The sequence below is a fragment of the Crinia signifera genome, chromosome 2 (genome assembly GCF_055691185.1).
Source record: "Crinia signifera chromosome 2, ASM5569118v1, whole genome shotgun sequence".
Taxonomy (NCBI): Eukaryota; Metazoa; Chordata; class Amphibia; order Anura; family Myobatrachidae; genus Crinia; species Crinia signifera.
In genome coordinates this window covers 186228802-186246050 of record NC_139218.1, presented here as the reverse complement: position 1 = coordinate 186246050, position 17249 = coordinate 186228802, and the positions used below count along the sequence as shown (strand labels likewise).

Below are 17249 nucleotides of genomic sequence, written 5' to 3'. Positions count from 1 at the left end.
GATGCAATGGACATCTCAAATGCAGCCCAAAAGTACTGCATTTAATATTTAGAAGGGATTTAAGCTTTTTGAATGATTTTGCATGCCCGATTTGTAATTAAAAATGGAACTAAACTCTGAAATAAACCTGCTTTTATAAAACGTTTCAGTGGTTGATTTAAGTGGAATGTAAGTGGAATTGTAGGTTCTCAATTTTAGGTTATGTGCAAACATCACGCAGACATTTTTCTATTATTCCACATTTCTCAAGGTCACTTGCTTTGCCATAAGGTCACACACTAATACCCCTTTCAGATCGCATCTAAAATTACCAGGTTGATGCCGGTTTGACCCTGTAATTGGTGCAATCTAAAATGGGTTACTGGGTCCAGCAAACCGGCAGAAACCTGGCATTACGAACCAGTAAAAAGAAGGGTTCTAACCGGTTCGTTGCCAGGTTGCTGTGCAGCGCAAACGGGTTAATCAGGTCGAGCAACTCAGTTCCTGTTCACACTAATGGAGGAGGCAGTGATTGGAGCAGCACCAGCTCCAAGCACAGGTTGGGATCATTTGGTTACAGCAAGTTGGTCGACATGGTGTTTTTGGCCCGAATGTCGTCAGTTGACATGTACACTGGTTAAAGTGCACCACTGCGCTCGCCATGCTTCGGGCAGACTATTTTATTGAAATACCGCCTGTCAGCTCAAAAGTCAAAAACCCCATATCGACCTAATGCTTGTCAACCATCATGCTGTGGACCAAATTACCATATCCCCCTAAACCAGGCTTTCCCAACCACTGTCCTCAATGCACACCAACAGTGCAGGTTTTAGTGATATCCAGGCTTCAGCACAGATGGTTTAATCAGAATCCTTTATGTACTAATTAAGACACCTGTGCTCAAGCCTGGATATCACTAAAACCTGCACTGTTGGTGTGCCTTGAGGACCGTGGTTGGGAAAGCCTGCCCTGAGCACTGCCTCCTCTCCCCCAATGATGCTCTGCCCGCCCCCGCATGACATCCGCAAATCTGCATTATTGCCGGTTCGCTGAAGGGCCAGAAAGCGCATAATGCAGGGTGGCATCGGGTCTGAACTGTTTCAAAGTCCCGGTGCGACCCTGCATTTTGCAATGTGAGAGCAGTATAAGACTATTGTATGCTGAGGATTGTCAGATACTAGAGAGTAGACAATGGAACTGTGCACTCTGCCAATGGAATTTAACTTCTATCACAAATGTTTAAAACATCCATACATCCCGGAATGTAAAAATCAGAAAAATAAATTAGAGGGTTAAATCCCAAATCCCATTAACGTTGAGCAGTAAGCAAACTGCACATTGAGGAACCACTGACCACCACCTCAATTATGCAGTTATGTTTCACTTTCATAATTTATGAATAAAAGATTATAGCAATACATAGGATATTTTAATAAAAAAGTAATTTTCAACATTTGCTTTAGTCTTTTTACACACTATGTACAGAAAACAAAAAGGCTGCAGTTCTACTTCTAGGGCCAGGGGATTACCTATTTCCCAGCAGATGGAGGCTCTCCTCGGCTAAAATATCTGTCTTTAGCTCACTTTACTTGTAAAACAATAAAAATAGAATATAAACTGGCCTGATATAATAAATTAATGTTACTTAACATTAACTCTAGAGACTATGATCTGTTTGATACAGCTGTTAGTCATCTTCCAACACCACAATTTCCACATTATGCATTCCATCATGGTGACCAACACCTAGAACCTTCCCATCACCCAGCTCCATCACCTTGGATCCTCCCTCAGAGTCTGGTGCTGGGTCTATCTGAATGATAGTTTGGCCCTCTTCACCAAGTCCATCTTGACCAAGTCCTGAATCCATTGCAACCAGCTCTACAGGGCTCATAACACCACTCAGGGACCCAGACTCCTGCATTTCTGTTAATACAGTAAGCGCATCCCCTCCCTCAGTCTTGCCTAGAACGGTGGTATAACGCAAGCCGCCTATAGAGAACTGCTGGCCCAGCGGAGCCAGAGTGAGAGGAGACAGCACTGTATATTGTGGCTGTGATGAAGGAGTACTCAAAGTGCCAGTAGAAGCTGGACGTTGTAGTCGAGGCCTCTTCGGTGGTTTTGGGGTGTTCACAGGCATCAAGACCACATTCTGAAGGAGAGGCGAGTTGCTGCCTTCCTGCTTTTTTTGCTCTTCCAACTGTCGTTCAAGATCTGGGAGAAAAAAAAAAAAAAAAAGAAAAGCAATAAGAAACTGCAGGAGGGGAGGGAACCCTTCAAAGCAAAAATATAAATTAAATTCTGTGTGCTAGACACAACAGGCATAACTGAAGGATGCTCAGTCAAATACTTTTTGGATCTCTGAAGACTTTGGCAGGGCACAATTGTGAAGTTTTTCTTTTTGCAGTTCTTACCTGGGATACCCCATTAACCTCAAAAGATGAATTTTGTCAAAGTAATATCAATTAGGATTACTAAATATTGTATAAAAATAAATAAATAAAAAAGGTACTTGTTTCCTAGCATGGCGCCTCTCGCAGGTGATCGCATACCTTAACTTAAGGTATGCAATGGACGCGACCGACGCAAATTCAGGGCTATTTTTAGCCTTTTCCCCCGACAATTAATAAATCGCATACCTTAAGTTAAGGCATCCGATGCGCTGGACGCGATTTTACATAGGGAACAATGTTAAATGGGCCAATGGACCCGATTTTTCATTGTATACCCACCCTTATGGGTATTTTACATGTGAAATGCCGCCCCCCCCCCCCCATTGTTGACGCCACCCCACGATGAACGCCAACCCGAAGCGTGCGAGGGGCGGCGGTACACATCCTCCGATCTTTTCATACCCCCACTATCCACGTCGGCGTGGAGTTGATTTTACATAGTGTGGCGAGCGACCAAGCCCGAAGTGTGGTCGAGCGCAGTGAAGTGTGGCGAGCGCAGCGAGCCCCGCGAGGGGAAGCGTGATACGTGTGAAGTAATGCGCGTCCGCTCACCACACTATATAAATATCAACTCCACGCCGACGTGGATAGTGGGGGTATGCTTCGGGTTGGCATTTGACCCATCAGGGTAGGTATACAATGAAAATTGGGGTCTGGGGGCATTTAACATTGGGCCCAAAGTAAAAATCGGGTCTCAGGGACCATTTTACATTGGTTCCGATGTACAAAATCGCATCGATCGCATGCGATTTGGTTGCGTGCGATGGACGCAATTTTTTAGGACCCGATTGATACAATCAAAATCGCAGGCGCCGTGCTAGGAAACAAGTACCAAAAAAAGCTATGTAAGCATAAAAAGTGCCCAACCTGTAACAAGTCATTGGCCAGATTCCAAGGTGCATGCAGCCTCAATAATCAAAGTTTAAAAAAAAAAAAAAATCACGGTAAAAATGAATTAGTTTACTAACATAGCTGCCGGGACATTAATTGAGATGTCCAATGGTAATTTTTCAGTTGCCTGTAACTGTGTAAACATTCACAGCATAAACACAAAATGGTCACTGCTGTATCAACACAGAATGGCGACCAAAGCTGAGACGCCAGAGACATGTTTCCACTGCAGGGGATACTGGGGGAGATTCTCTAAAAATCTCCGCCCCCCTTTGTAATTATAATTATCGCATATGTTCTAACATATGCAATAATTATAGCAAAGGACAGCTCTTGCGTTAAGAGCTGTCCTTTGCGGCGAGAGTCGCCGGGTCCCAGCAGCTCCCGGCTGCTGTCCCCCTACCTTCCACACACGGCGCTGCTGCGACGGGCTCTCCTCCTCCCTGCACCCGGTAGAGGATCAGTGCAGGGAGGAGGTCACAGGTCCGGGCAGCACAGAAGAACAATGGAGCCAGCACAATTTTTTGTGTGAAAATAAAGCAGCTGCATAGATAATGTAATAAGAATGTTAAACATTTTAAAGTCATGGAAAGAAACATTTATATATTGTCACAACATACAGGCAAGCATTTGAAGATAGCTTAGTAGTGGGGCATCTAGGAGTACTGGCCTTTGAGTGTGTGATTATGCATGCATGTAAAAAAAAAAAGAAAAATCTTTCATGGTGGAGTTCTGTATGCCGAGATTAGTGCTGGGCCCATTACAGTAGTAGTAAACATGCAAAGTTCCAGCTGTGGCAGGTCATGCTGGGATGTGTAAGACCACGCCAGCTGGACTACTGCAGGTTGCCTAACCTTGGTCAAATCCAATGTAGGCCAGTGGAAGCAAATTCATTGTATGACTGACTGTCACGTGTTTACATATTATATAATTGCCCAAATATTTTTCTTCATGTTCTTGAAATGAGACCTACCTGCAAGGGTAGAGTGATATTGTTCTTCACTCTCATCGGTCTGATTTTTCTTTTGTTCAAGTACTTTTTTCACTACATCCAAAAGGCCAAATGTATGAGCAATGTTACCAAGTACAGTGGCATCTAGGAGAGAAAGAAACTCTAGTCTAGCTTTCCTGAATTTCCCTTAATAAACAATAAATAAATCCCTTAATTAAAAAAAAATAACACAGGATTTTAGTACTCACCATTAAAACCATTTCTCCAAATTCAGAGGACACTGGAATGTAGACTTTACAGTGGGTATAGAAGTGTAGTAACTGGGAGTTGGCACTTTAAATAATTTGAGTAGTGTGTCAGCTCCTCCCCAACTCAGTCTAAAGGTGCATACACACGGGCAAAAATCGCTGGCAATATGGTTGCTGAGCGATAAATCGCCGTGTGCGCACTCCCGTTTTCAGCCCCCTAATGGAGCATGCTCCTCCGACCAGCGACTTTACCTGCCTTTTCTCCCAGCAGTGTGTCATTTTCATCAGCTACCATCTCTGGTCGCTGATGGAAACGGGACACTGAGCAATATGATTGCTGAGCAATATATTGCCAGCAATCACATTGCTCCGTGTGTACACAGCTCTAGTAAACTGTGCCGAGGAGAGATGTAGATTCAAGAGAAGGAGCAAAGAGACATACACCTAACACAAGCGGTTGTAAACAGCACAAAGACATAGGACCTTATTCAGGTCCATTTGCAGTGCCACATGCATTCACACAGGGCCGATGTTCTTCCTTTGCACATTTATGCTCATGTGCTTGGTGCGAGATGCCACGGCGAACGGACGTGTGGGGGGGGGGGGGGGGGGGGCTGGGAACGCCCAGCGTCTCATGGGCGTTCTCATGCTAATGGATGATGACGCAGTTGGGGAGGAAGCGGGCACCACCGGATGTCAGTTGCCCGCCCAACTCTCCCCTCGAGTGTCCACACACATATATATATATATATAAGTGACTTCTACACTGAATGTAGACGAATGGAACTGAAATAGTTCCTGTAAAACTAACTGTATTTTGCTATAAAACTAGAGCTGTGCACAGTGACCATATGTGATAAATGCATAGCTAGCCCAAATAATACTTTTCCACTAAAGTATTGCTGGGCACGGAAGGGTTTGTTTGTTTCGGTCACAAAGAATAACAACAAATGGGACACAGTTGAGTTACACAGGCTGTTACCTCCAGAGTTGTGAGCAGTAACGGTACTTGTGTAGTTTCACGGCGCCACCGCGCGCACAGTGAAACTTGGCAGTCTGCCAGACTCTGTGTTTACTCTGCGCGTGCCGCTCTAGCTGTTCTCAGCGCAGCGCGTGGCTGCTTTCCTTATGCAAGCTACGTTATCAGCATAGCGCTGGGCAGCAGCAGCGCACACTGCCCAGCGCTGACAGGTCACTGTGGTACTTGTAGTGTCTACAGTCACATAGTAAGTCCTGCACACCGCTGACATCCTGGCAATTTAGACACTAAAGCGTCTAAATCCAGACTCCTGCGCACACCGCTGACAACCCGGCAATTTAGACGCTAAAGCGTCTAAATCCAGACTCCCTGAACTGGACACCCCGGCAATTTAGACTTCTAAATCCAGACTTCCTGCAAACCGCTAAGATGGGGGCATCTACATTTAGACGCTAAAGCATCTAAATTTAGTAGGGTCGAGGGGTACACTATTAAACCTGTTCACAATGACACTAGTCGACGTAACAGCTGTCGACCTTGTTAATTCCACTATCCACGGTAACCCGAAGCATGGCTCGCAAAGCGAGCCCGCGAGGGGCGGCGGTACGCATCCTACGACCTTTTCATACCCCCATTATCCACGTCGGTTGATTTTATAAAGTGTGGCGAGAGCAGCGAGGGGACGCGGATACCTTCACAGGTATCCGCGTCCCCTCGCCACACTTTATAAAATCAACTCCACACCGACGTGGATAGTGGGGGTATAAAAAGGTCGTAGGACGCGTACCGCCACCCCTTGCGGGCTCGCTGCGCTCGCCACGCTTCGGGTTGGCGTGGATAGTGGAATTACCAAGGTCAACAGCTGTTACGTCGACTAGTGTCATTGTGAACAGGTTTAATAGTGTACCCCTAGACCCTACTAAATTTAGACGCTTTAGCGTCTAAATTTATATGCCCCCATCTTAGCAGTTTGCAGGGAGTCTGGATTTAGACGCTTTAGCGTCTAAATTGCCGGGTTGTCAGCGGTGCGCAGGAGTGTGGATTTAGACGCTTTAGCGTCTAAATTGCCGGGTTGTCAGTGGTGCGCAGAACTGCCTATTTCCCTGTGGAACTACAAGTACCACAGTGACCTCTCAGCGCTGGGCAGCGTGCGCTGCTGCTGCCCAGCGCTACGCTGATAACGTAGCTTACATAAGGAAAGCAGCCACGCGCTGAGAACAGCTAGAGCGGCACGAGCACAGTAAACAGAGTCTGGCAGACTGGCAAGTTTCAAAGTTTCGCTGTGTGCGCGGTGGCGCCGTGAAACTAAACAAATACCGCAGTAGCTACCACCTCGGGCTGCTTGCGGATTGATCATGGGCCTGTAAGCGAATAGCTCTGGGAACTTTACACGTGGGAACACACAACAGGACAATGCGGCTACTAGAATCTACCCAAACATGTACATTTCTAAAAATCATTTGTATAATGAGTTCTATTCTCAGAAGGAGCAGCTAAAATAGGATTTTTTGGTAGTCCCTCTTCTTGACCATTGGGCGAAGTGAGGGTTCAGAAGCTAGAATTTAACAGACTAACATTTTCTAGAATAAAGCTTATCTCATCAACAATGCTTTGAAGGAAAATAAAGGCCCATACACACTGGGCGACTGAGCTGAAAGCTGCTCAAAACAGCAGTTGTGTATGGCTCCTGCATCATCGCTGGGAAAGCTGCTCATCTGCTGGTATTGCCAGCAGATGAGCAGCTTTGAGGGCGGCTTTGCATAGCGCTGCGCTATGCAGAGCTGTCTCCCCCTCTTTTCCTCTCATAATCCAATATTGGTAGGTTACATGGCTCCAACATAATTTAAAAAACAAAACATAAAACAACCCTAGTATGAATGTGCGTGTGTGGAGTAGTCAATATAGCTTGCTGCACTGGGACAGGGACTGTAAATAAATAATCCATGGTTAGCCCCAATCATTTGCCTGTCTGTTGCAAAATTCGGGATGAAGAGACCATTCTCGTGGAAGAACGGACTGGTGGCACAGGTAGTCTGCTTTCCAACTCTTTATTCATAGAATATAGATGGCAGATATTACTGGAACATGTATGTCTGCCCAATATAGGATCTGAAAAGATCCTGTCATAACCTGGGAAGTTTTTGCCTCTACCCAATAATGTTTAGTACTGCTGTGGCATCATCAGATGGTATTTTTATGGGTTTTCACTGAAAAAGTAAATACTGCTCTTTTCAAAGACTTTAGAACAGCTCTTATTTCTAACTCATTGAATGTAATTCTTTTATTTATTTTTTCTGGGCCAGATTCCCTAAATGGTTCAGTATAATTCGCTCATGTCCCCTCCCCACCCCTGAAGATTAGTTATCACAATGGATGCCAATCAATCCTAGAAAAGCAAACTCCTGCCTTTGTACAGGTTTTCTTAGTGTAGAACAGTTTAGAGAATACGCAAAAAATCTAAAATCACCTGTTGTTTGGAAGGGCGTCTGTTCAATTCGCTGTTGGACACCACACAAAAGATCCTCAATTTCATTCTGGACCTTGCTTATTACTTCATCCATAAGTCCCACATCTGAAATTCCTTTCAGAAAAAGCAGAGTCTCCTCTGAAAAAGGTTTAAAAGTTAGCCAAAACCTGAATTCATTCAAATCCAAAGAGTTTTAAAGAAGTCTGACAATATTTTGTAACAAATACCTAAAGAAGTTTTAAAGTACATACGCAAGGTAAAATTTTGGCTATGGGCAATTTTGACTGCTTTTCCTTGAACTCCCTGGAGCCTAGAACCACAGATTTGCACTAATTCTGTGCAATTTTGATGATAGCAGGTTTTGAATATACTAGATTTTATGCAATATAGTCAAAACTGACCTGCCTGCGCAGTCTAATTTCACTGGCGATACCAACCTTGCTGGGCTGCGCATCAGCATGGCAAGCTGTATAGACACTGTGCGACATGTACTACTTTTCTTCCAATTTGACAAAATAGTCAAAATCGAAAGTACTTATCACATTGTGTATATGCACATTTACACCTGCAAAAAAATGATAGACTGATGTACTTTGCAGCATCAACAGCAACAAGACTGGTTTCTAAATAGTTCCACATTAGGACGAGTACATATTTTGTATTCTGGCCGATAATATGCCCCTTTCTGTGAGTGTTAACTGCAACATCCCATCTTAGTAAATTTACACTATAGAGTGCATTTATTTTTCATTGTCTGTCACTGTTTATACACTATAAAAAACAAAAATGGACTATGTACAACACATTGAGCTCAATTTAATTGCACCAAATTCCACATCCCCATACATATGTCTACACAAATCAGCAAGTCCAGGGCGAGATCGGGCCATGAGTGGGAGAACTCAGGTGTTAGCATTTCTATGCCACTACAACAGCTGCTCTACCTTCTTATATGCTAATTGAATTGAGCCCATAAAGCTACCAAAATAAACTATTCCAGCACACAAGAATACACTTATGCCGTGTTCTCACTGCGAGTGAGAAATACACGGCTTTTCCCCTACACTGAAATGCCGGGCACTGCCACGCTGGACCCCGTTCTCACTGCAAGGCAAATTCCCAGGTGAAGAAGTTCTACCCGGGAATTTGCCTTTTAACACGGGTTTATCGGCAGTGTTAACGGGTCAACCCGTGTCTGCATACCCGGATCTCAGACACTGGTAAAAAGAAGGGTTTTACCCGTGTCTGAGATTCGAATATGCGACCCGTTCACAGTGCCAAAAATCCCGGGTCTACAGGCTAGACCCGGGAATTTGGCTGCAGTGAGAACGGGGTATAACTTGGAAACTGGACTTAATAGCTTGTTTTCCTCAAAAAAAAAAAAATTTTAAAAAAATTATAATAATAATAATAATAGGGTCCATAGAAACCTCCCACCCCATACACCAGCATGTTTCTTCCCCCACCCCCAAAAGAGTTTTTTTTTTTATTCAGTATTTTTTATTGAAATTTTTGTAAATATACATAAACCTAAAACCACAGACACCCCAAAAATATGGGAAGGCAGTTAGGGCAACAGTGTCATATACAGGAGGTTCAGAGCAGCAAACTGTTAGCAATAGAGAAGTCTCTAAGTACGATGGCGGTGACTAGCACACCACCAGTAGCCACAGAAGTTGTTGTGACAAAGTGTTCTCCGCAATGGGAGAACATAGGTTATCCAATAATAAAAGTGTCAATGCCCAACTACCCAAAATAATAAGTAAAATGAATCCCAAAACAAACCTATCCCAAATCCCCCCACCCTGTAAAACCTATCCCCAATTTAAGCATACATGGAGCCCCTAAACCAACTAACCCCGACCCCACTATCTATACCAGGGCTGGGCAACACCGGCCCTCCAGATGTTAGTGAACTACACATCCCAGGATGCTTTGCATTAGTTTTGCTATGTGGCCATGCTGAAACTGATGCAAGGCATGCTGGGATGTGTAGTTCATCAACATCTGGAGGGCCGGTGTTGCCCAGCCCTGATCTATACTATATTTCAAACTATGCTAACCTAAATAACCCTTACTCCCTGATAAAGAAGGTATAAACCAGTGGTTCTTGGCTAGATCAATAGGATATCCAGATACCCATCAGGAGATAAACATCATAGCCATCTACACAGCAGAGCCACCCACATACATCTTCCACTAATCCGGACAATATTCAGCATCATTAAAGAAGAAAACCAAAAAGTTAGGATTGACCCATTTTGTATGAGAAGTAGCAGGATAGCAGTCAACACCCGCCTTATCACACGCCCGAGGATATTCACATGGAAAGCAGAAGTATTGTGACATGAAGTCCGGAAACGTGCTGCAAAACCTCAGAGATGCATATATGTTCCGAAGGTAGACAGGGATGGAATCCTGGATAATAAAACATTCCGGAACAGACACACAGCATAGGTCTGGGCGGAGCCATCCAATGAGAAGCAGCACACCATCAGGAGCAGCAGGCAACATTTCAGTATGATATGAAGAAACAAAGGGGAGTTACAATACCGGCAACCAGGATTTCAGAAGACTTCTTGATATATATTGTCAGATGAAGGAGATTTGGGGACTCAGGCAGTGTGCAAGGCATGGGCACAGGATATAATAACACAGAGGCTACATGTTCAAGTTTATTAATTATCTTCTGAGTAGAAGCTTCAATAGTCATGGCATAATGTGCAATGGGCATCACAGTGTGTGGCATTACCACAGCTCGTTTAGTATAGGTAGCCCAGTCTTGTGAACACAGGAGATGAATAACAGCACCTTATAGGCAGTAACTCACAAGCCAAAATGGCCACTGCCTCCCTTTGATCACAGTAATCTGTGGCTGGACTGTGCTGTCTTCAGGCGTCAGGCTGCAGCGGTTACCACAGCTAGCCAGGCTGTGCGAGGCAGCAGGTCCGGCGGGCGATGTCTGGTCAAGGCAGAGTGGGAACTGTCACCATGGGTACCAGAGATTTCCGTCCATGCAGGACAGAAGCGGCAGCAAGATGGTGCCGGCACCCGGCCTCTGCCCAATGGATGCGTGGCACCAGGCCCAGGCCCGATATAGACAGCGGGTGGGCACAGTCAGGATCATGGGCGGCAGAGATGTGCCTGGAGAGTTTCCCCAGCACCACAGGCAGCCAGGTCCGGGCAAACATCTACAGGATGACTGCAACGGGGAGCAGCAGGGGAGCCAAAAGGGATTTTTTAAATATTGCATACAAGTCTGTACCAGTGCTCCTCAAAATGTAGCTTAGTAGGCGAAGTCTTCACTGAACACTGTCCCACTTTCAGGCACCATTAGAGATAAAAGGCTTTATACCTGTTAACCATTTTACACACGGTGAGATATTGGCTAAAAGCCAATTTTGACTAGATGTACTGGAGATTTTGAGTATGTGATTTTGTCTAACTGCACAGTCTATCTATGCTAGGAGATACTGGCTTTTAGTGTCTGTATTTAAGCAGGAGAAATACTGTGAGATTTTGGCTAACCTTCTAGGAGATTTTGATTAGTCAAAATCTCCAGACAAATCTCACCTAGGGGGTTATTCTAGTCCATTCGCACGAGAAGCGATGTTTGGCGTATGCGCATATACGAATTTCTGCACGAGTCGGGTGCGTATGGCCATGGTGAACAGACTACTGCCTGCAGGGAGACAAACAAATCCCAAATAAATAACCAAATTTATCAGTTATGAAAGTGAAAACCCATGGGTACAGGAACTTATACTGGATCCCATGTGTAATGTTAATTGTCTGTGTGAAAAAGAAAAAACCCTAAAAAAATTACTATTATTGGATAACCCGATAATGACCTGACTAAAATTGCAATAATATACTATTTTATTTGGCTGAAAAAAATAAAATGGTGTTAGTAATTGGATACCACCCATAGTAGCTTTACTTGTGGTTACTTTTTCCAGAAAAAAACGCTAACAAAATGCGACCGTATGGTTTTTCTTTCCTTACTTACCAGATATCTCTTCTGCATCTTTTTTATTTCTGTCTTCTCTATTCATATGCACTGTGGCAGTAAGTCCAGGACCCCACTCAATTGAGCCATCCTCGACGGTTTCTTCTGGCACACTCAAAGCGAGACTACCTTTAGATGAAGAAGGCGTGAAATGTTAGAGGCATGATGCACCTCCTTGTTGCCTCACAGCAGAAGGGACAAATGGGGAGGTAATCTGTCAGACAGGACATACCTTCTCCTGTGGTAGGGGTCTGCACTACACTGCTCTGTCCTGGAAAAGGTGCACGTGCACTGCTGATCAGAAGGTCAAACTTAGTGCTCCGACAAGTGTTTGTGCAGAGCTTGTCATGCTGGTAAAAATCTATCTGTCCAGAATCCATCATTTTCCTGCAGAAAATGGCAAACTACAGCTACAGCTCTACAATTCAACAGTCATTTCTCCATTTTAATAACTTTATTATAAGAAGCCAACCTCAGCATGATGCCTTCCAGACGAATGGCTCGTTTCCAATCCTTTAAAGTGGATTTTCCAGCCAGATGTACAAAGTGCTTGGGACTAATCATTTGGTCATTAAACTGAAAACGATACAGCCAGGGGAGAGAAAAAAAAAAAAAAAAATATATATATATATATATATATATATATATATATATATATATATATATATATATATATATATATATATATATATATATATATATATATATATATATATATATATATATATAGAGAGAGAGTCAGCAAATTAGAAAGACAATAGGTAAGACAACAGATTGTGCATATTACTCTTAAATATGTGGCCATTATATTTTGCTTATTCCTGCAATCAACCGCTATTATTACATTCAGTGGTTTCCAAACTGTGTGCACCCTGCGGTTCTGCGAGGCTCTTGCATGGGTGCCTCAGATTGGTGGTCCAAGACAAAAAAAAAAAAAACCATGATGGTCAGTGTTAGGAAAAACCATTGCTAATCATTAAACATGTGAACAATCAGTAGCACAACTGTACACCACCACATAATTGAACCTAAGGGTGACAGATTGGTCCAAAATTACTTTGTTTGTTTGTAGTTTCATAACAGCTAGAGGACCATAGTTTGGACATGCCTGCTCTAGGGTACCATGGTTCAAGAAAGTGTGTGAGATACTGGCATAGGACATGCACAGTTGAACAACAGTTAGAAATACAATGCAGAACTGCAGAGTACAAAGAAAATACAAACACTGTAGCACACTTTGGACCCAGGTTGTGTCACCTTTCACACAGTACCCTGATAAATCTGCAGAACAGGCTCATCAGGGTTGCTATGTCCTTTAAAGCTTCTGATCCACAAATGAGGTTCTTTAATCAAAACCCAGTTATAGTAACAAGAGAATACCCTTTCTTACCAGTTTATCCATGAAAAACCCAGGTCATGAAAAAGGAGGTGGACCCAGGTCAGATAATATTGGATGAACCATTGAAGGTGGCCATACTTTAGTTAGATTTGGAGGCATTGGACCAATAAAATTGGATGAAAAGTGGCAAATCGCATGTATTTTACCTCCAATCCAATATTCCATGTGCATCGTTTGGAAGCCCCTAGATTGCAAAGTACTGTATCGGAACTGCAGCCCTTGCTAGGATCACACGGAATATATATCATAGCACAAGTGTATGGGGGCCTTTACACCAACACATGACCTGTTTTTTTCCTGGTTCTTGCCTTGGTGTGAAAGGGTTACGAGTCAGCAGGCAGTGGAGCATTTCAGCTCTCAATGATCTTGTACATCTAGTGTATATCAGGAAGGAAACAAAAGAAGAGCAGAGATAACAAGGGAAGAACAAGATTGATGAGCTCTGTCCAAAAGCTCACACTGGACAAGTACTGGGTAAACAGATGAAGTGAGGATGAACTGAAGGAGATAAGGTTGGTAGAAGGTGGGAGCTAGAAGAGTTCAGACGAGGGCTGGTGGGCATCTACCAAAAATGTGTCTTTAGCAAACATTTGAAGCTAGGGAGACTAGAAGAAAAATCAGACTTGGTAAAGGAGTGCATTCCAGGGGAATGAGTGCATAGAAGGAAAACTGTGAGGAAGTGATCAGAGGAGGTGGCAGTAAAGGTGCCCATACATGGTGCGATGATTGCACCCATTATGGGCTAGATCGCATCGCAACACATGTGTTTTGCATTTGTGTGCGATGCGATCAGAAGGCAGTACAAAAAGTATGTGCAGCACATACTTTTTGTACTGTGCGATGAGATGCCCGCAGGGGCGTGCATCACACGGTGCAAACGCACCGTGTATGGGCACCTTAAGAAGAATTGCAGAGAGGGTAGGAAAGTGTGGATGAAGTTGAGGTTGGACGTGTCTAGATGTGTCCTCATACACTATTGCACAACCTGATCCAAATAGCCCCCAAGGCAGCTCTATGCACTAAGCATCTTTTACACTCAAAATATGTATCTAAGTTCCATAAATAAAACAACTGTGGGGATGAAACTGCATTTGTCTAGTATAGCGTTCATTCTAGTACAATGCCCCATTAAAAACCTCTTTCCTGCCTGGGGTGTCATTTTAAGCACAGCCTGGTCTGTATTTTTGTATTGAAATACAGACCAAAGTGTGCTAGAAGCACCACCGCACAGAATGACATCTCAGTTAGAAAAGAGGAAATGCATGGATTTTGAAATGTGCAGTGTGGTAGAATGAACTCCCACTGTTCAGTTTGATGAGCAACATTTGTACATTTGTGTATAAATGGCTCAGATGTATGCAGCTGCTGCTTCTTTCTTCTATGCAGTGTTCCGTTGTGCTTATTCTGCATTGTAATGTATGTGTGTAAAACCAATTCCCTTGTGGTCAAAGTTAAATGATGGTTTCTAGTACAATGAGAGGTGTATTGCTCTGTCTGTGACACAAACAATACCCTAAATTTAAAGACATTTTAAATATGCTTCTTCTCTAGTGGCATTTCAGTTGCACCATATAGAGTACATCTGTACGTGGGGGAGGATGGATGGAGGGATACAGCTTTATATGCAAGGATAGGATTTCAAATAACATTTTTAGAAGGTTAGCCAGTAAAATGTTACAAATGGGAAGTCCGATGTGGAGAAAGGGGGAGGGAGAAAAAGAATAAAAAATAAAAAAATAAAAAGACATGCAGCAGTCCTAAGGACAGATAGACCAGAAAGAAGTCAGAAAAAGAAGTCAAACTGGGAGACGTAGAGTGCATCAATAATGGCGAGAGGAATCTAGAGTGGGGAAAGACAAAATCTATATACATATTTTCACCTTGACACATTTGACATTGATTCCAGGACACACAAATTTCTTCCATAGTAAAACAGCCTTGCTGTCCCCACATGTGATGGGATATGCAATGTCAATGTCCTCACTCAGTTCCACTGTGCCACCATCTATAAGGCAAAGGAAAACCTTAACGAATAAAGTTCCCACAATTAAAAGGAGTAAAAGAAATCTTCACGTTACTAACCTAGAGTGTCCCCCATTTTCAGAGTGTGAGTTTCCAGAGACACAACAGCAGCATTGGTGTCAGACATTTCCTCATACATCCTGCATGGATAGTGCAACAATGGGATACAACCATTATAATAAAAATAAAGGCGATTTTCACAGCAGGACGATTAATGAAATTGACTTGAAAGCATGGTAGCGCTCAAAACAAAAGCTAACAAAAAACAGGATGGCACAGAAGTGTCCACTAATACGAGTATAGTGGAAAGAGACTGTTCAAAGCTCTTGCTAGAGAACATATTAAAAGAATAAACAAGAGCTTACTCATGGGGAATAGGCTGCAACTGCAGGATAACCTGCGTCTTTGTGTCCTCAGGATCCTCCCCTTCTGTGCAGTCACTAGGGATCACCACAACGTCCCCCATGGGGACGGTTACCTCAGCATTCGCCATGTGTCACATGGATAGCTTACATGTAGTTAGATACCTGCTAAAAATAACATGATTAGTGTCTAAGCCACATCAAATCTAGCACACGCAGCCAGGGTGTAATGAGATTCCCTAGAAACACACAGATGTACAAAAGATAGGTCAATGCATGCACAGAGGTCTGCATAGACACTTACACACTGCACAGCTCCGCTGCAGCTTCTCTCAGCCACACGCCACTAATATTGTGTACTAATCCCAACACTGTTCACAGTCTCAGTAAAGAACTGAACAGTGAGTGGCGGCTCCAGGAGCAAAACAGTTCTTCGAATCACTAACAATGAAGAACCGTCTCACTCCAGGAACCGCCGCTCACTGTTCAGTTGCACTTGTGGCGCTGTATGCCCACCTCCTCCTCTGCTCTGTGTGGTGCACTGCACCCTGTGCCAGACTCCTCATCCCTGCACGGTTAGGTCTAAATTCAAGTGATCTTAGGGACCTAGTGATGTGACAGGGGAGGAGAGGAGGAGCAAGGTCGGAATAAGGGTAACGAAACGGACGCTCGCCACGCTTTGATCATGGTGGCTCGCTTCGCTTGCCACCTGGCTACCCCCTTGGGCGTGGAAGGATCTTTAGCCCACTACAATTTAGCAACCACCATCCCCTTCACGGTGGTATAGCAGCCTCCCCCAATGGCTCACTGTAATAATGGTGGCACATAGGCACTTATGTGCCACTAGTATTACACACGTGTAATACTAGTGGCACATAAGTGCCTATGCGCCGCCATTATTACAGTGAACCTTTCAAAATAACCAGTTATTTTCCGTGAGCTGAAACGTTCAGAGCCGCTCACGGAAAAGAGCCGAGTTGCCCATCTCTAAATCAAACCTTACATCCTCTTCAACAGTGCTGCTACTTAGGTTAAAGGAGATATCAGACAGTCGGGAGAGGTGCCACGGGACTACAGTGGCACCGCACAACGCTACCAGCTCACCCGCAGCGCCGCTGCCCAGCTTCTCCGGGTCGCTCTGTTATGACGTGATCCCTTCCTCCCCGCCGGGACTATGATTCGGAAAAAAAGGAACCACGCGCATGCGCCAATCACACCTAGTAAGTCGGCGCGCGTCTGCTCTTTCTGGTCATGTGAGCAGTGCGGTGCGGGTGCACGAGCTGGAGGAAGCTGAAGCTTCCGCCCACAGTGTGTGTTTTTGAGCAGTGTCCCGTCCTCACATCCTTCATGTAATAACATGTATAGTGTTTTTTTACTTGGGAGATAACTTTTTTTTATAGACCACTGCTCATCGGTGACAACTCTGTGTCCATTGTTTTAGGTTAGGATAGTGCCGATGCCATCTTATTACCAGCATATCTATTGTCT

General features: G+C 44.0%; 1 protein-coding gene across 4 annotated transcripts; it reads right to left on the bottom strand.

The window, feature by feature from the left end:
* Positions 1 to 1386: 1386 nt before the first annotated feature.
* GMEB1 (glucocorticoid modulatory element binding protein 1) lies at positions 1387 to 17022 on the bottom strand. 4 transcript variants are annotated; one of them, XM_083173341.1, is made up of 10 exons: positions 16866 to 17022; positions 15765 to 15929; positions 15460 to 15539; positions 15258 to 15382; positions 12451 to 12554; positions 12211 to 12365; positions 11979 to 12107; positions 7970 to 8107; positions 4297 to 4419; positions 1387 to 2193 (listed from the first exon to the last, which is right to left on the bottom strand). In XM_083173341.1, exons 2-10 carry the CDS (start codon positions 15890 to 15892, stop codon positions 1667 to 1669), a joined length of 1509 nt encoding a protein of 502 aa, XP_083029467.1. In that variant the 5' UTR covers positions 15893 to 15929; positions 16866 to 17022; the 3' UTR covers positions 1387 to 1666. The 4 variants fall into 4 exon arrangements, with proteins under 4 accessions (XP_083029467.1, XP_083029466.1, XP_083029468.1 ...); XM_083173340.1 differs by having other exon boundaries at positions 15765 to 15926; positions 16866 to 17021; XM_083173342.1 differs by having other exon boundaries at positions 15765 to 15926; positions 16765 to 16872.
* Positions 17023 to 17249: the final 227 nt, after the last annotated feature.